General features: G+C 44.1%; 1 protein-coding gene across 3 annotated transcripts in view; it reads right to left on the reverse strand.

Annotated features, from left to right (window-relative positions):
• Positions 1 to 18,452, reverse strand: part of NHSL1 (NHS like 1) — a 140,245-nt gene extending 121,793 nt beyond the window's left edge. For all 3 annotated transcript variants that reach the window (XM_033143880.1, XM_033143878.1, XM_033143886.1), the window contains exon 1: positions 18,112 to 18,452. In XM_033143880.1, coding sequence (XP_032999771.1) covers positions 18,112 to 18,442 — 331 coding nt within the window. In that variant the 5' untranslated portion in view covers positions 18,443 to 18,452. The remainder of the gene's footprint in view (positions 1 to 18,111) is intronic.
• Between the last annotated feature and the right edge of the window lie 1,276 nt (positions 18,453 to 19,728).

Below are 19,728 nucleotides of genomic sequence, written 5' to 3' on the forward strand. Positions count from 1 at the left end.
GGATTTTTTTAACAACAAGAGTTTCTCAGAATAGGTTTCTGCTGTTTATCGTGCAAACCACAGCACAATGACAGCTCAGGAAAGGTGAACTGTGTGTACCTGTGTATCTTGCTCTATAGACAACCAGGAACACTTGCTCCTGGAGAGCCAGCAAGTGGATTTGTGGGTAGCTAATGATCACAAGACACATGGAGAAACTAATTCAATACCTTCAACATTAGAAGTTATCAACTAAATATCTGGGTTCATTTGCAGGATTAAAAAAATTCTGACATGTACAGATTGTAAAAACTGCAGCAAAACTGTACTTTAAAAACATTCTTATATTTAAAACAAAGTCTTGTTGCATCTTAAAGGCTAATGAAAGCCTAACAGTGGCATTAAGCTTTCACAGGCAGAGCTTAACCTGCAACAACTGTCTTGTTTTTAAGGTTTTACAAGGCACTGGGTTTTTTACTGCAACAGACTAACACAGCTGAATTGTTTTATTGTTTATAACAGCATTTAAAAACAGTTAAATCATACACACAGATTTACTTTTAATAAAAGTAAAATAAAATGTCTGAATGTTAGGTCAAATCTGAGCTAGTGGTCCTGGAGGGGGAAAACAAACATACGCAAATTTCAGCATTTATAAAATTGCCTCTAGTCTCCCCCAACCTACATTACAAATGGATTAAATTGTTATATTCGGTACTTAGCACAATACAAATTCTATTGCAAATAAGAGAAACTTATTTGCCAGAAATGTAAAATATCTATGCAAATGATGTTGTCCTGTGAACAAATATATTAGGAATGAAAAGTAGCTTTGAACCACAGTATATTAAAAATATGAACTAAGTATGACTAAACTTTGAATAACCTAGTAAACTCAGAACATGCAACTGAGGTTAGAAACAACTTCACAAACTTTTCAATTTTGTTCATTTCTCCCTATCCCCAATCAGAAAATACTAAGTTCTTCCACATGGCAATACAACCCCTGAGAGAACATCATATACAGCTGCCTTAACCACCAGTTTTGCTTTACACATGTGGTATTGGATGCTCTCACTTGATGTCATGAATTTCTCTTTGAATGAATAACAACTTAGTGTGCTATCTGTGTGAGTAATTAAAAGGTCATGTTGCATGCTAGATAGCTGCCAACTATTTTAAATTTTAGCGTTGCACAATGCTGTCCGCAAAATTTGTTTTCTATTAATGTTGTTCCAGAAGGATCACAAGCAAATGCCTTAAGTTCACTGCTCTGATTAAGTTGCCACTTTTTTGACATATCAGCATTTAATCTCACTTGTGTTAAACACCTGTATTAAGCTCATCTTTGAAAGGTCGGACGCTAACGCTACTTTTCATTTGAACTTTTGATGTTTTTAGATGATCTTTTGTTTTATAATTGCCAAATGAGATTGTATTAAAGTCCAGTTCTTACTTTCTAGGAGTCACATGTATAAAATTTTATCTGTCTTCACAAAAGGTTCTCCTCTTTCATCATTTCATCAGACTTTAGTACAAAATACCATGCAAAGACCCTAATAAACATACAGACTCAAGTGACAATAAGCTAAGTGAATAATGTCTTTAATTTTCAGTATTAGGGCAGATTGATGCTAAAGTTAAGGAGGTTAGTAGGATAAATATGAGGTTTTCAGCCTACAATTTAGCTTTACTAGGAGGAACTTAGAGGTACTTTCGTTATGAACCAAGAACTTGTACATTGACCACTAAACACTGACAACTGAAACATATGTTGTAGATATTTTCCCACATTTATTATGCTATTTTTGTGATATGCAAATGACATGAGAAAACTTGGTATACTTGTTTGTATAACATTATTCTTGTTTATAAAACCCAATACAAAAGCACAATAGAATGCCACTAATCTCTAACAGTGAACGGTCAGACTTCTCAATTTACCTGCTACTTTACCTGAAGGGGTCTTGCTGGACTACATCTAGGCTTCAAATTTAATGTTGAAACCAGGTCTGTATGCAGCTAGCTATTTTTAGTTGCATACATTCAGTGTCAAATGCTTACCAGGTGTTGCTGTTTTATACTTTTTCTTGAAAATAAATATTTTTAATAAATAAATAAATCTGCATTTGATTTGCCAAACAGGCTAAAACAGGTCAGGCCCGCTCTGCTGCCCTTTTAGTTGACTTTCAGAGATGCAATGAACAATGACAGATATTTCTTGTCTAGACTAGATTTTTAAAGGTGATTTTTTAAAGGTGCAAAGTCAAAATATGCTGGCTAATTTAACCAAACATACATTAAGACCAGCTGTAGTGAATTTAACTTGTCCTAGCATATACCAGACCATTTAAAACAAAACAAAAACTTTTAGCTTGTTTGTTTTTCAACCTTCTGAAACAAAAAACTGTTTTCAGTCTACAGTACAGTATGTATTTCAAAAGAGCAGGTAGAGGACTTGCCTCCAAACTTACAACTGTGGTGCTTAGCACCAAGATCAGAAATCTGAGAGTTAATCTCTATCTCCATAAATTACATGGGACGATCTCCATAAATTTTGATGTGGGAATGGGATGACTAGCAGGTGGGTGAGGTTTGCTGGGACAGGCCTGGCAGGCTGGATTGAGGGATATGCTGCCTGTAAGTTTCCCAAACAGTTTTAGAAAAAGTGTAAGACATAAATATATGCACTAAATTCTTCTAGTGTGCACACTATAGTTGTATTGGCTGTAATAGTCATGTATTAGAATAACTAGCAGTCTGCAACCAAAGAGACTTGGCTAGTACGGTAAGTTCAAATCCTGCCCTAAAGTTTTTGGCCATTGTTTCACAGCTTTAGGCATGCCTTGTTGCATATTCCATAAACACTCATCCAGACACTGAGTCCCGTCCCACCCCCAATCTCCTTTATCCATTTCCTGAAGCCTTCATTTCCTTCACCTACCTTTTCTGCTTCTGGTTCACATTTCTCAGTATATTGCTTACTAGACACCCTTTTTTAGCCACATTGCTTCTAGGCCTTCTATGATCCCCAAGATCTCTTCCCAATCTCAATCAACCCACTAAGCCAGTGGTTTTCAACCAGTGAGTCATGGCACCCTGGGGTGCCTTGAATGATGGGCAGGGAATGATGGTGTTGCATTGGACGAACCACAATAGGAAGGGTTCCTTTCTTCCCTCCCCTGGTGCCCTCTTTCATCTCTGCCTCCCAAAGGCTTGCACCGCTGTTTGTTGCATCAGCTCTGGCTACAAGCTCCCCGGGTGAATGGTGCCTCTGGGCCTGGCCAAGGGGGGTGCTCCCTAGCCCCCTGTGGGGCAGTGTAAGGAGGCACCTCTCTTTGGAGCAGGGGGGGGACAGCTCTGAGACCAGGGGTGGCAGTGACGGCTGCCCAGAGGACTCCTAAGGAGAGGGGAGAAGAGAGGAGGCTAAGGGAACACTCCACAAGGGTGTTCGAAAAGGGGTGAGGGGCTGCCGGCTCTGCAGGCAAGGGGTGACATAACTGTGCTCCTGAGCCCCACAGGGGTGCCACAGAAAGAATGTAGCTGGTCAAGGGAGCCATGGACCCAAAAGGTTGAATACCTCTGCACTAAGCTACTTGTGTCCTAGCCCATAATCATGTATGGACTACAGTATTAACAGATTAACAAAGCAACTGACAGTAGCATGAGGAAGTAGAACAACTGATGTCTTTACTGAACTTTTTCATCTGCTTTCCCTCACAGAACTGGATTGCAAGCAGTTCTTTGAATATTCTTGGGTTTCTGGAATTTTCAACAATCTAAGCAAGCCAATTAGGGTCAGAGATTACCAGAAAGCCAAGTAGAATACTCAAAACTCCTAGGGGACAGTCTCAAATATTGTTATTTATATAGTACCACTATATATTTTCAGGTAACAGCCTATCATAATTATAATTATGCCCAGATTTATGAAGACAGGTATATGTGTTTGTCTTACATTCATTGTTTATTTTTTGTAAGCTCCCTTAAAATCATTAAAGTCAGTATATAAATGTTTAAAATGTTTCCTCAAAAAAAACACCTCCTCACAGTAAGCTAGCTACTCTTTGATTTATTGCATTTCAAATAAGCTCGCTTCAGAAAATTTCAAGTTGACATATTATAAACCTGCAAAACTATGGAAGTCTGCTGCATGATTAATAGAGAGGATCTGATGCCAAAGCAAGTTAGCAAATAAGATCTTTAGATCCTAGTTCACACATAGTTTTTTTAAAGCAGAAAAGCAAAAATGCTTGATGCCGTTTTGCCAATGGGCAATTATTAGCAAAGGATCAGAAGACACCTGATAATTTAAGGGGCAGAGGACTTAGCCTAACTATCCCCTATGAGCATTGCTCTGACAAATCCTGCCTGACAGGTTTTGTTATGCGGGTGCTAATTAGTATGATGCTAATACCTAGAGAAAGTGGGTGGGGTGATGGTTCTGTTATTTGAAGAGCTGCAGCTGAAGCCTGTTTTTCCTATCACATCTTTCATCTGTTTCCCATGTACATATTTGTATAGAAGCCTCCTGGTCCTCATTAATATATTTCCCCACCCTGTCCATTGCTCTTTGTGCTGAATGTAACAACACAAAAACCAAATGGAGCCTAGCAGGCATTATATTAATACCATGTTAAAACACATTAAAAAATATGGTGCACACCAGCCACCCTATTTAATTATATCAATCCAATTTGTTTTTATTTTCCCTTGTGGATCTAGAATCTCTTCAAGTCAAGGGCTTTATTTTGGGTTTTAGCTCCAACAGTCACCAAATAATTGAGCACCACTGTGTCACAACAGAACTGGCTTGTTACAATTGAAATAAGCATAGGGGCCCATGTGCAAACAAGCAACACAGGAAAATGGAGCCATTTTTCCTGTCTCCTTCCCAACATGTGTGCAAGTGAGGGTGCTTTGTAGAGAATGAGAGGTGGCTGCTTGCACATATCTCCCATATTCCCTACCCCTCTGTGCACCAAGCAAGTTATTCATTCTCTGAAACACAAGAAACTTGCATCTCTCTCTCTTTATGTAAAACATTACTGTATAGGGGTTGCCAATGTGGTTCCTTACAAATGTACAACTCCCATCATTCTTTATCCTTGGCCATACTGGGTGGGTTGATGAAAGTTGTAGTCCAGTAACATCTGGAGGGCACTATCCTGGCTACCCCTGGTTTAACCAGTGTGACTCATGCATGTTAACCTCAGAACTGAACAACTGTAATGACTACTGTAGGTGGGACCACCTTCAAGATCAGAAGTTATAGCACGTGCAGAGCAATGCAGCTAGGATGCTAAGTGGGGAATCTGGCTGCCCACACATATAATATCTGTGCTGAAAGAGCTGCCAGGCTGCCACCAAGCCATGTTTAAAAGATATTGTTATTAAATATAAAGCCCTATCCAACTTGGAATCAGGTAACCAAAAATAATGCCTTCCAACATACAGATCTGTTAGATTACCACAGCCTCCAGATGATGTTCTGTTGTCCATACTGCAACCTGGTAACTCCATCTTGCTTTAGCACAGAGGTAGGAAGCCTTTACTGTGGTGCCTATTTTATGGAACAAACTCCTCCTCACCACCAATATGGCAGGCACCAATGGTAGTGTACCTTCATCATTTACTAAAAACATACCTGATTTGCGTAAGTGTTCACAACCATAGCTGCCAGTTTCTAACTGGCTTATGTACTGTAATGGTGATGTTTTAAAGTACCAATATGCTTTATTAACTTTTTTTTTAATGCTGTGGTTTTGTTTTTCATGAAATAGTGAAATATCTGTATATTTTGAGGTTGATTTGACAGAATGCAGTTTGCCCCTAAATAGCTGAGGATGGAAAGGCATGCAGCAGTAATTTGAGCTTTTTCTCTACCATGCAACTGAAACAATTGATAAGCCCACAAAGCCATCTTCTAAGCCCTCTTGAACTCCCTCTGAACTGATTTCATCTGATACCAAAGCCATTACTAATCCAAGCGGGAAACCTGGAGCAGGTGCCAGAACGCAACAAGGAGCAGAACTATAAAACAAAAATTAACAGTGCAATCCTAACCCCATATATGCTGGGTGGAAGAGGCTGGTATTTGAATTATCTGCCCTCCAAAGCAATTGATCTGGCCTTGTTGTTGTTCAGTCGTTCAGTCGTGTCCGACTCTTCGTGACCCCATGGACCAGAGCACGCCAGGCACGCCTATCCTTCACTGCCTCTCGCAGTTTGGCCAAACTCATGTTAGTAGCTTCGAGAACACTGTCCAACCATCTCATCCTCTGTCGTCCCCTTCTCCTTGTGCCCTCCATCTTTCCCAACATCAGGGTCTTTTCTAGGGAGTCTTCTCTTCTCATGAGGTGGCCAAAGTACTGGAGCCTCAACTTCAGGATCTGTCCTTCTAGTGAGCACTCAGGGCTGATTTCTTTGAGAATGGATAGGTTTGCTCTTCTTGCAGTCCATGGGACTCTCAAGAGTCTCCTCCAGCACCATAATTCAAAAGCATCAATTCTTCGGCGATCAGCCTTCTTGATGGTCCAGCTCTCACTTCCGTACATTACTACTGGGAAGACCATAGCTTTAACTATACGGACCTTTGTCGGCAAGGTGATGTCTTTGCTTTTTAAGATGCTGTCTAGGTTTGTCATTGCTTTTCTCCCAAGAAGCAGGTGTCTTCTAATTTCGTGACTGCTGTCACCATCTGCAGTGATCATGGAACCCAAGAAAGTGAAATCTCTCACTGCCTCCATTTCTTCCCCTTCTATTTGCCAGGAGGTGATGGGACCAGTGGCCATGATCTTAGTTTTTTTGATGTTGAGCTTCAGACCATATCTTGCGCTTTCCTCTTTCACCCTCATTAAAAGGTTCTTTAATTCTGGCCTTAAACTGACATAAACAACCTACCCTAATGCAGTGTTTTTCAACCACTGTTCCGCGGCACACTAGTGTGCCGCGAGATGTTGCCTGGTGTGCCGTGGGAAAAATTGAAAAATTACTTTATATATAGTCAATATAGGCACAGAGTTAATTTTTTTTAACATTTTCTAATGGTGGTGTGCCTCGTGATTTTTTTCATGAAACAAGTGTGCCTTTGCCCAAAAAAGGTTGAAAAACACTGCCCTAATGTACTGGCTGACAGAAAGCCCTGCTGGCGTCAAGCTGGCATCTTGCAGCAGTGCAAAGGGCAAAAGGGAGTGTGTCAGGGGTGGGAAATGGCCACATTGAGGGTGAGGAGAGGGATACATAAAGTTATGATGCCTCTTAACTCATTTCATCCACTGATTTCATCCATGGAGACTGGTGTAATTTACATCACCCACAAAAGTCACTGGAAGGGTAGAAAATGAATGTTTACACCGCCTCCCTGCCTTCCCTAGCCAGGAGCAGTTATGATGCAGCTTAATTTACACAAAGATGTGCCAGCATATACGGTATCTCTCCTTATGATTCTGCCTGGTAGGGATTACTTTGCTCAGCAATTCCAGTTAAATTAAACCTTGTATGACTAACGAGGAAAACAGGATATTTTCTCATTCAAAAGACAGTAGCAATGTTTTAAGAATTGGTGTTAAGAAAGTAAAATAAGTCCACATTTGTTATACTCATAGTATAGGATTTGTATTTTTACTGCATATAAGAATCTACACACTCACACACACATATCTGCAAATTCTGCTACTGACAGAAAAACACATTCTTAGCTTGTTTTGTTCCCTACTCAGCTGCATACATCAGTTTTCAATATACTGTATTGGTCATTCAGAGTAGTCACTAACACTGACTGAGCCTGGATAGCTCAGTTAGTTAGAGCATGGTGCTGAAAATGCAAAAGTCGCAGGTTCAGTCCCTGTATGGCACAGCTGAATGAATACTCCTACACTGCAGAGGATTGGACTAGAGGATCAGGGTCTCTTCCAACTCTATGATTCTATGATTAATGAAGGTCCTAGCTGTCAAGACATTTGAAACCGTAATAAAAGTCAATAAGAACAAGTATCCGAAGACAGGAGAAATGTATATGCATTTCCTTTGGACCACTGTTTCCAATGTTGTATGTTATAGGTGACACGAGTGAACAACTGACAATTCATATATATTTTTTATCAGAGATAGGAAAGCCATACCACTCTGAGATCTGGAAAGGCAAAATACTTTCATTTCTCTAGCTCTGCATTTGGTTACTACAAAGGTCTGGGCAACCTTTGAACTGACAGATGTTGCTGAACTACAGCTTTCTTCATCCCATGCCTGCTAGAGGTTGTGGGAGTTGTAGTTCAGCAACATTTGGAAGGACACACCTGTTACAGAGGCATCTCTCCATGGGCAAAGATGAAGTGTCTGAACAAACAAACAGTGGCACAATACTACACATCTATGTACCAAACTCCTTTATTCAACCAGGCTAACTCCAATACTGCACATCATCTCACACCTTGTCAAATAACCCTTAGAAAGCACAGCATTTTCAAACATAAATATAGTAATTCCATTCCCAAGTAAGATTCCAAAAGTAAATCCACACCTGTTATACCTGACTTGCAGGTACCCAGGTAATATTCTCCAATATCTCATATAATAAGACCTGTTCCCTACCTACACCCATTAATTATTTCTGTAATTAGCAGCTAGGTATGATCTGTCAACAGTAACCAAAAACACGATTACATATTCCTGATAAGTACTCACTGACCAAAAAAAACCTACATCAAAAGGAGTTACTTTTAACAGAAAATAGAAGTTCCTGGTTCACATTTTTCAAGACATTGAAAAGTAGATGCAATCAATTTAGTTCAATTAATTTCTGCATTAAAATGCAGACTGTGCTTAAAATTATCTGTCCCTCAATCATCCTATAATATCAGATGGTGGGAAGGGACACTAATTAAATAAAATGCAATGTGTCTATTATTGAGGCCAAAGCACACGTAACATTTAACACGTATTTGCATTTTATGGGCAGGGCTGTTTTTAAAAATGCAAATATCATCAGGTAACAAAACTGATAATTCCTGAGGAGAAAAGCAGGACCCAACATCACAAGCAGACTTTCACTTGTGCAAAAGAATTCCCCCTCGCTCTCCTCCTCCCTTTTTTTGTTTTTTTTGTTCAGTCGTTCAGTCGTGTCCGACTCTTCATGACCCCATGGACCAGAGCACGCCAGGCACCCCTATCCTCCACTGCCTCCCGCAGTTTGGGCAAACTCATGCCAGTCGCTTCAAGAACACTGTCCAACCATCTCATCCTCTGTCGTCCCCTTCTCCTTGTGCCCTACATCTTTCCCAACATCAGGGTCTTTTCCAGGGAGTCTTCTCTTCTCATGAGGTGGCCAAAGTACTGGAGCCTCAACTTCAGGATCTGTCCTTCCAGTGAGCACTCAGGGCTGATTTCTTTAAGGGTGGATATGTTTGATCTTTTTGCAGTCCATGGGACTCTCAAGAGTCTCCTCCAGCACCATAATTCATCTGTTCCAAAGAGTCTACTAACACTCCAATGCAGATTTTGAGGGCAAAAGAGGAATATGACATCCCACTGTGCTGTTCCCAACAGACATCCATTCCACACACACATGAGCACCACTGATTTTGTCTCAGGATCACAGAACGTGGCAAGAAGCGTTTAACCCAAGTAGAATCCTTCACAAAGCATATAGCAGTTTCAATAGGTAATGGTAAAGGTGCCCCTGACTATGAGGTCCAGTCACGGACAACTCTGGGGTTGCGGCACTCATCTCGCTCTATAGGCCGAGGGAGCCAGCGTTTGTCCACAGACAGCTTCCAGGTCATGTGGCCAGCATGACTAAGCCGCTTCTGGCAAAGTAGAGCAACATACAGAAACGCCGTTTACCTTCCCGCCGGAGCAGTACCTATTTATCTACTTGCACTTTGACGTGCTTTTGAACTGCTATGTGGGCAGGAGCTGGGACCAAGCAATGGGAGCTCACCCCATTGCGGGGATTCAAACCACCAACCTTCTGATCGGCAAGCCCTAGGCTCAGTGGTTTACACTACAGCGCCCCCCAGGCCCCTAGTTTCAATAGATTGATATAGCAGGGGAGGAACAAAATTAGTTTCCCTTCCTTGCCTGCTGCAATTCCAGGAATTATCAGTATCTGCAACTGCTGATAAAGAAGATGGATTTAACATCATGTCACACACAGGTGGACTAAAATCAAGGGTTGCCAATTAAGAGGGTTGGACAGTTAATTTAAAAAAAAAAAAACAAGTACCGGTACATCCAGCCTCTTTTGGTGAAACTACAATTCTGTAGATTACTGGAAGCTCTTGGGGAAGCATTTTACAACTTATTAAACTGTGCTCAAGATGCATATTAGAATGCATTTTCACATTTCAGCCAAAAAAAAGCATTTCTGTAAGAATTCTTCATTTATTAAATTTCAAAGGGAGGCTTGCCTCAGTGCAGTATGGCTTTGCACCAGTTTCCCTTTGGGAAAGGGTTTTTGATTGAATGCAACCTTTTGTCCTGTTCTTGCTTTTAGCAAAGTTTTATCAATATATATAATTACAGAATAAGGACATACAGAAGCTTGTTAAGTGTCCAATGAACTACTGAGGTTTTGCAATAAATAATTTTATGTAATTTGGACCGTGCACCATGCTCTCCATGTAATTTTGTGGTTAAGTTGAATAGAAATGCAGCTTACATTCAGAGTACCAATTCTAGCTACTCCAGAGGGTCTAGGACAGAGCTTTCCAAGCTTTTAATGTAGGTGACACACTTTTTAGACCTGCATCGTTTTGTGACACGGTAATTCGGTTTTACTAGCAAACTGGAGGTTAAACTAACATATTTTCAGCTGTGGGAGGAGCATGGGATCGTTCACATGCCACATCTACACACTGCAGCTGAGACACTAACATTTCGCGACACACAAGTTTGGAAAGCTCTGCTCTAGGATCTTAGCATTAAAGGAAGGATTTAAGATCAGGACTGCTGAATATTACTCCTACAGTTAAAATCAAGCTGTTGCTCCCTTCCTATAGGGCATCTCCAATGACCACTTATTATTTTGACTTTAACTGTGTCTCACAGCTCAGTCGGTAGAGCATGAGACTCTTAATCTCAGGGTCGTCAGTTTGAGCCCCACGTTGGACAAAAGATTCCCGCGTGCAGGGGGGTTGGACTAGATGACCCTTGTGGTCCCTTCCAACTCTATAATTCTATAATTCACTAATGCTCAATAGCCATGTCAACAAGCGTTTTCAAAAGGAAATGGACAAGACAAACCAGCAAAAGCGCAAGGACACAGAAGAATATAAATAGTTGTTTTTCTATTGAATTATATTGCATGGCAGATGCCATACAATCTTCTTCAGTGCTGGGTGAGTGTTTTTACAAGCAAATTTCTACAAGAAAGGAAGTGCTGTGGAGGATGGGCATAGAAGAGAAGATTCTTCTTCCATTCCTCTGCTTCTTTTTGTTTTGAATTTAACAACACAGGAAAGTCCTCTCACAGTGTTTTTCTTTGTTGCAGCAAGAGATGCAGCGAGCCAAATGGGATCTTCTCTGCGGAAACAGCTGACTCCAAATAAAACAAAAACAGTCACAGGTTGCATTGCACAGCATTTCCTTCCTAGCACTGGGTGGGTATGGAAGAGATATGAGCTCTAGTCATCTCACTGCATGACACTGGAATAAATAGAAAAGGAAATATCCATTTGAAAAAGCAGATTTCTGTAAACCTCCAACAATTTATATAGAAAGTATAGTATCTAGCAAGAACAGATGAACAGGCAGAACCATTTCCCTTTACTTGGTTTTCCATACAGAAAAAGATGTTTACCGTATATAGCCATAATACCTTTGTACACAAATAAAGCATGCATCCTACCCAGCGTCCTGTAGAATGACTGATTTCTAGGTTTCAAATACAAGAAGAAACATCTCATTTAAAACCCATGTTTTTCAATGTGTTTTTATTATGATTTTAAGAGAAAGGGAGGGAATAGGGGTGGAACCAACAGATCTCCAAGTTCCTAGTCAGAAAAAACAACTATGTTTAGTAGACTCTATTATATGCCCCTTTCAAGAATCTAAAAGTAAATTCAATCCAGCTTCAGTAGTCTCAGAGAAACACACAAAGTCCTTTATTGGAAATGGATGAGTGTTCCAAGAAACAACTTTTACAACAACAAAAAAGTGTCAATTTGAAAATGCAAATGGAAGATGCTATTCCCAATATGTCCATAGCTGAAACAGAGCTACCGTACTTTTAACCACAACTGCGGGACCTCACAAAATGTCAACTGGCTTTCAGCAACCTCAAATACATTTTTTCTCCTCTCAGCATCTACCACAAGCAATAAGGACCCTAACTCAAGGATAGGTAACCGTAGGACCAACAGCATACATTGAAACTAACACAGGGAATGTTTACAAACTTCAAAAGTTAAAAAGCATATAAATTTGGTCAAATGGCAAGAGATAGATGCACAAGCAGAAGCACAACCAAGTTGCCTATACTGCAACTGTATGCTAGGATAAACCAGTACTATGTAATCATAATAAAATCAAATATAGGACATTTAAAACAATCCAAGTTACGACAGTGTATAGATCATTATTCAGTTATAATATATTTCAAACTCCCTCTCCCCTATCTCACTTTAAAATAAAGTATGGCAAACAACTTTGTGGAAAATATGCATTAATAGGCTGAATTTAGAGAATACTGTATACTAATGAACTGCTGTATTAACACACCTTGGCTGAGCCATAAACCATGATTAAGCGAATTAGATGGTGCATGAACTGTGAGCTGGCCATGTTACTTCTGAACCAGTGCTCAAACAACCATGAAATAAAGCCAAGGTTTGTTCTTGGCTTTCCCAACTGTTTGTTTGGGACAAATTCATGTCAAATATAATGGACTGTATTGTAATACTTTAATCATTTTAATTGTTGTGCAATCGACAACAAATTGAAATAAAAAGAGAATTATATTTTAAGAAGAAGTGAATGCAGACACAAAATTTAGTGTAATGTAAGGGAAACAGCCAAACATCATCCTACAGCTAATGTGGCAAATTAAAGCTGAAAACTGATACCCATCAGAAAAGCTGACAAACAAGCTCCTCTACTCTCCTGAGCTCACTACCCTTCACCCATTGTAGCCTTCCTTTCACAGAGTGGGACAAACAGCAAAACTGCAGAAGGGGGAAGGGAAGAAAGGACACACAGAGACTGAAAATTTGTTCACGGAGCTAGCAGGAAATGCCAAACACTGCACACAGGAGCTAACAGTTTCTTGAATAAGGCTGGAGCTTACAGTGGGAAAACCGTGTCATGCTCTACCTCTGAACTTTGGGTGGCAGGGTCTCTGATAACACAAAGGAAGTACGACTTGTTTTGCATGTACCCTGAACAGTCAAAATGCACTATCCCAACACCAAGCAGTAATATTATTTGTATAATATTTCCATGGGAGCTTTCTCTTTTCAAAACAAACAGAACTCCATGGATCATGCAATTTTTTTCTTGCTTACACTGGAACTCTGAATAACCTGTACACATAAAAAGCAAACTACTTCATCAGCACGGTTTGCTAAATGTGGGTAATGTCTTAGGAGGGTAAAATTCAGGAGTGAGGGGCGGATTTGATGGTGAGATGCATGTAGTATGAGGCAAAGCACTAATATACATAGATTTGATCAAGGAACATGTATTGGAAAAAACGTAACGTATTGGAAAGTGTTAGTAATGCATTTGTAAGCACACTCAGAAGCAAGTCTCTTTGTACAGTGGTACCTCAGTTTACGAACTTAATCCATTCCGGAAGTCAGTTCTTAAACCAAAACCGTTCTTAAACCGAGGCGCACTTTCCCTAATGAGGCCTCCTGCTGCCGGTGCCCTTCTATCGTTCGGATTCTGTTCTTAGACCAAGGTAAAGTTCTCAAACCAAGACACTGTTTCCAGTTTTGTGGAGTTTGTAAACCAAATCATTCTTAAACTGGACTGTTCTTAAACCAAGGTAACACTGTATTTAATGGGACTTATTCCCAAGAAAGTGTGCATAAGATTACAGTAAAGAGTACTTTTTAATCAATCACTTCTTTATGTTGTTAATTCAGTACATACAACATATGAGCCCTAAAGGTAAGTAGCGGCCAGCAACGCCTGACTAGAATTACTATTTTTTCAATGGGTAAGATCAAGAAGAGTGCACAGTGAAGTATTCTGAGTGGTATGTTTATTCATTAAAATATATGAATGGAAGTTGGAACAAGGACAGCTGGGCAGATTTTTCACACCACCTTTTGAAGCCAATTTGTTAAATTTAAAACCTTTTTATCCAACCATTCCACTGTAAGTGTCTTCAAGGCAGTTTACAACTCTGGCTCAAAACAGTAAACCAATATAAACAATAGTAGATTAAAAATGAGTTCAGCAGTGCAAACAATGATATCCAATAATAAGAAATACAGTTACAACAAAAATAATATTAGACAAATAAGACAAGTGTGGGCTGGTGTCTAAGACATAAAGGTCAAGTTGTGCCAGGTGAGTCTGCCTGAGTAGAAAGTGAATTCTATCGCTGGGTCCTGCTATAGAAAAGAGTCTGTCCAGTGATCAACCTCTGAAAGGGGAGCTCCCAGTGAAGACCTTTAGTTGCACATCTCACTTTACAGGCAGACTCGTCCAGGACATCCCATATTATTTGGGGATTTATAAACTGTTTACCACTTTAGATGTGTTGGGCTTAAGTCTCTAAGCTAGGATAGATCTTTTATGGGTAGTGCTGAGAAATCTGTTGCCAAGGCAAGGCCCTGTTAACAGTCTGGCTGCAGTACAGTATTCTGAACCAGTTGAAGTCTCCAAGCACTTTTCAAAGGCAGCCCCAAGTATAAAATGATGCAGTAATCAAGCCTTGTTTCTACCTATACATTTGTGCCCATTGGCAAAGCTCAATCTAGCATTGAGCATCCTCAATGTAAACTCTGCATGGTTCTAACATGGAGAAGACATACATTGAAATTAAGACTTACCGGTACTCGTGAAAATGGATGTGGTGACAGACCTATCAAGAAGAACTTAGCCCTGCCCAAAGATTTCCATGACTGGGCACAACTTACTGGTAACCTTGCCTAATGATTTCAAGGGAGCTTAAATGAAGGTAAACATATATGGGTTGCACCTAATGCAGTGTTTTTCAACCTTTTTTGGGCAAAGGCACACTTGTTTCATGAAAAAAATCACGAGGCACACCACCATTAGAAATGTTAAAAACAGTGGTGGCGAACCTTTTAGAGACCGAGTGCCCAAACTGTAAACCAAAAACCACTTATTTATCACAAAGTGCTCAAACTTGTTGAGCTTTTTTGGGGGGAGCTGCCGACCAAAGTTTTGGAGTTTTGGGGGGGTGCACAAAAGTTGCTTTGCTTTTGGGGGGGCGCCCCAAAGCTGCTGGGCTTTTGGGGGGGAAGGGAGTCGATGTTGCAGGGTGCAACGTTACCGTGAGCTGCATCGAGCGGATTGGAAAGATCTGGGGGGGGGGGGAGAAGATTGCCACCGATTGTGCTTTGTGTGTGTTTGTGTTTTCTGACCGAGGGGTGGAGGAGAGCCCGTCTTGCTGAATCAGACCGAGGAAAAAGTGTGAGCTTTGTGGCGGGCAAGGAGGAAGCAGGAGTGATGAGAGAGCAAAGGCGAAAACTAGAGGAAGGCGCTGTTGCTGCGGGGCTCTGCCGGGAGGACCGTTGCCTTCGCCACTCACACTCCTGCGCTCGGGAAGGGCTCGAGGAGCCTCAAGTGTCCGCCCCTCCCTGGCGTCTTCTTAGGCAGCCGGGACTATGGAGACTTTGAATGGCACCAGCCTCGGCGAGCCTCTGAAGTCGCCGCAGAGCCTGCACCACTCCTTCGCCGAGAAGAAGGGGCTCCACCGAGCTCCTTCCCCAGCCAAACCTTTCCTCAAAGACCTCCACGCCCGGGCAGCTTCTGCCAAGCCCCCGCCGGTGCACCCCAAATTCCCCAGCCTCTCCAGCAAGCCGCAGTCCCCGCAGGCGGGAGCCCACCCGCAGGGGCGTCGCTATGGGGGGCGGTACGCTGCCGGCCCTTTGCTGGTGGCGCTCGAAGAAGGCGAGGCAGGCTGAGGGGCGACGCCTGGCCCCGGGGGCAGAGCGGGCGCTAGCTGCGGCTGCTCGCGTTCCCGATCGCTGGAGCCGGTGCTGGATTCCGCATCGCTGCTGGCGGCCTGAGCCAGCCTCTGCTCGTCGGAGAGCGGCTCGGACGGGCAGTCGGACAGGTCGGAGCTGCTGTCCATGTGGCTGATCCTGGCGCCGGATCCGCTGCCCAGCCCAGCGGCCGGTGCCAGGGAACCCGGCGGGGCCAGGGAACCCGGCGGGGCCAAGGAGGCGCATCGCTTGCCCTTCCTGCCTTTGCTTGGCTCGCCACCGGGCTGCCTCCCGCCGGCCTTGGCGCCTGCTTGATCCGGGGCCCGGGCTGCCTTCTTGCTCGAGAGGGTGGATTTAGCACTGCTCGCCTTGCCAGGCGCGCCGGCAGCGAGGCAAGCCGCCGCTGCCTTCGCACCCTGGGCGCAGCTCCGCCGGGAGAGGCGGCTCTGCGTGGCCAGCAGCCCCAGCGAGTGCAAGCAGGCAACAGTGGACGCAAGCCTGGGGAAAAAACAACAACAGCAGCACAGATGGGCCGATGGTGCGCGTGCTAGCAGTGAGGGCTCTGCGTGCCAAATCTGGCACGCGTGCCATAGGTTCGCCACCACTGATATATAAAGTAATTTTTCAATTTTTGCCGCGGCACACCAGGCAACATCTCGCGGCACACTAGTGTGCCGCGGAACAGTGGTTGAAAAACACTGACCTAATGTGTTCTTAATTTACTGAGCAACATTCTTAGGGAATACTGAGACTTAACTCATCTTTGAAGTGAAAAATGTTCTTACAAAGAGACTGAATGCACTTTTACAAGCCTACTTACATGTTTTCCAAAACAATGTACTTTATTATGCTCAGGGTTTGATTTATCAAGGGAATTCATGAAAGAGACACTCCTCAAATTATAACATTACCAAAGCAAGCTTCCTCTGAACTAATCAGGTCAAACAAGAACCACATTTCCACTAGCATCTGAGAAGTTGTTATAAGAACTGGAAAGAGTTTCTCAATGAGCAACACAAATGGATTTTAAATCTGAACTGTCAAGTGATTCATTCCTTTTTTTCCTTCCACTGTTGTTTAAAACAAACATACACACACACACACACAGCACGCAGATGTGCAAGGGTGCTGGCCAGATTTTCCTGATTTAAAAAAGAAAGCCTTCTACTATGATCACACCTCAAGCAGATAATCATGTATGACAAACATATATAAACGTAGCTCACTGAATGCACACAGACCAAGTACCCAAGTTGTGCAGGCTGCCCTAACGTGTGAGGAGACTCTAATCCCAGAACAGACTCCAAATTCAGAACATTTTGGCCAACACCCAGCTCCATAAGAAATAACCCTGTGTGTGTGTGGTTTTTCCCCAAATGCATTTTGCTGTAAGATCTCTGCCTGGGAGAGGCAGAGCATTTCAGCAATGCAGCCAAACCCGTGGAGCCTGCACCGATTGCAAGAGTCGCCAGCCTGACCCCTACAGCTCACTAAAAAGGTCCAGTTGGGGAGATCACTGTTGCCCAGCCAGACCCTTGGGGGAGTGGGGCTCAGTTGTTCACTACAAAGTGGGGAAGGGGGTGGTCTTCCTTCCCTCCAATTCCCAGTTGCAGGCAAGGGTGGCAACTTGGATAAAATACGGAGGGGCACAGGTATGCCTCTACCTGTATAGTCGATCACAAGACGCAGTGCATGCAGACTATTTGAATGGCAGTGCTCATCAACTTGGGGGGGGGGCAGCAGTCTCCTCAAATATTTTAGGGGGGAGGCGAAGGGACCCCGGCTCCTTGGCTCCTATGGTTGCAGGGGAGACTTCCATCCGTTTTGCTGCCCCCCCCCATCCCCTGCAGCCAGCCTCCCATCTCTCAACACAAAACGCAAACGAGAGGCGACCCAGGGCAAACCCACCACCACAGCCTGGTCTGAACTCCCGCCAAGCCAGGCAGGCAGCCGCCCACCTCGCCCTCCCGCCCAACGGCTCCCTGCTTCAGCCCGGAGAGAGACTTACGGATTTTGACTTTGCGGTGGTCCAGGCGGTTGGCGAGAGCCTTGAGGGAGTCGAGGCGGTGCTGGAGGCGCGCGCTGCGCCGCCCCAGGCTGTCCGCTTGGGTCTGGATGCCGCCGAAGACGTCGCCGGCGCAGCGGGAGAGGTCGGAGAGCTGCCAGAGGAGCGAGACGAGCGAGTGCGAGCAGACCTCCTCCAGGGAGCCGAAGAGGAGCCCTTCCTCCGCGCCGCCTCGCCCGGCGTGCGAGCCTCCTTTGTCCCTCGGAGCCGCCACCGCGTCCTCTTCCAGGCGGCACAGCTTGAGCGGCGACACCGTCCTCAGGGGGAAAGGCATCGCGCGGGCTCTGGGGGGGGGTGGGGGGGAGCAGCAAAACTTACATCCACCACACGCACAAGTCCAAGAGCCTCTCCTTCGAAGGAGGCAGCAAGCTTTTTGTTCTCCTGTCTCTTTCCAGAATACTCAATAGTTGTTTGAGGCCGCGCGGGGGCTGCAGCCGTGAGCCCGACCGGCCAGGGGGCCGAAGAGGAGGCGCCACAGGTACATTGCAATGCCTCCTTGCAAAAGGGAGCAAGCGAGTTCGCCCCGCGGGCTCCTCCGCCGCTGGTGCTGGTGCTGCTACCTCAGGAAGAAAAAGCACGGGGAAAGGGGGTGGGGAAACACGGCAGCCCTGCCCTGACTGGCTGGGGGGGGGGGGAGAGAGAGAGAGATCCAGCCAGGGACCCCTCTCGCTCGCTGCCGGAGACGGAGGAACAGGAAAAGGAGCCGCGTTTTCCCCCGGAGGAAGCGTGGGAGGGGGCTTGGAAGCGGCGCCGGAGAGCGCGCGGGATCGCGGGCTGAAGGGGGAGAGGGAGAGAGTTAAAGCTCGAGTCGCGGGGGGAGAAGAAAGGCGACCCACCCCCGCGGTCACCTGGGATCCCCTGCTCTCGCTTTTCCCCAAACTCTCCCAACCCGGAAAAACGAAAGCAGCCGAAGGGGAGGTGGCGCAAAAGAACTCGACTCCACAGAAAGCTGGGAAAAGAAAATGTTTTTGGAAAATAATAATAATAAAGGCCGCCGCCTACCTGTAGCTCTCCAAACTGGAGCTACTGCCCCAGCTACTCGTTGCCTCCCAGCAAGCCGAAGGTGGAACTCTTCCCTCCCTCTTTTTTCCTCTCTCTCTCTGCCTGCATTCACTCTTCCCGCCGCTTGGTGTCCGAGGGTTACTTTCTCTCTCACACACACGCAGGAAGAATCACGCAGGTATCATCTGGCTCCCAAATAACCACGTTTTGTAAATCACAGTTGCTCACCCCACCCCTCCACCATCACCTACTAGGATGCTTTGTGTAACAGGTGAGAGAGAGATAAGAGTATAAAGTTGGGAGGACCCCAGCGGAGGGGAAAACGGCTACAGAGGCAACTGCTGTGGCAGTTCAACGTTTTCTCTTGGCTTCTCGTCTCCCGCCCCCTTTTCTCTCTCTCGCAGTATTTATTTACGGTCCTAGTAACTCTTTACCCAGCGGAGCTCTCTCCCAGGGGGAAAAAATTGGCATAAGATTGGAGTCTTAGGAGCTGGATTGTGTTACAGACAGTGTCCCGCTGCAAGCAGGGAGCAAAGAACAGTCAACACACTCCGAGTT

This window comes from Lacerta agilis, chromosome 3 (genome assembly GCF_009819535.1).
Source record: "Lacerta agilis isolate rLacAgi1 chromosome 3, rLacAgi1.pri, whole genome shotgun sequence".
NCBI classification, from domain to species: Eukaryota; Metazoa; Chordata; class Lepidosauria; order Squamata; family Lacertidae; genus Lacerta; species Lacerta agilis.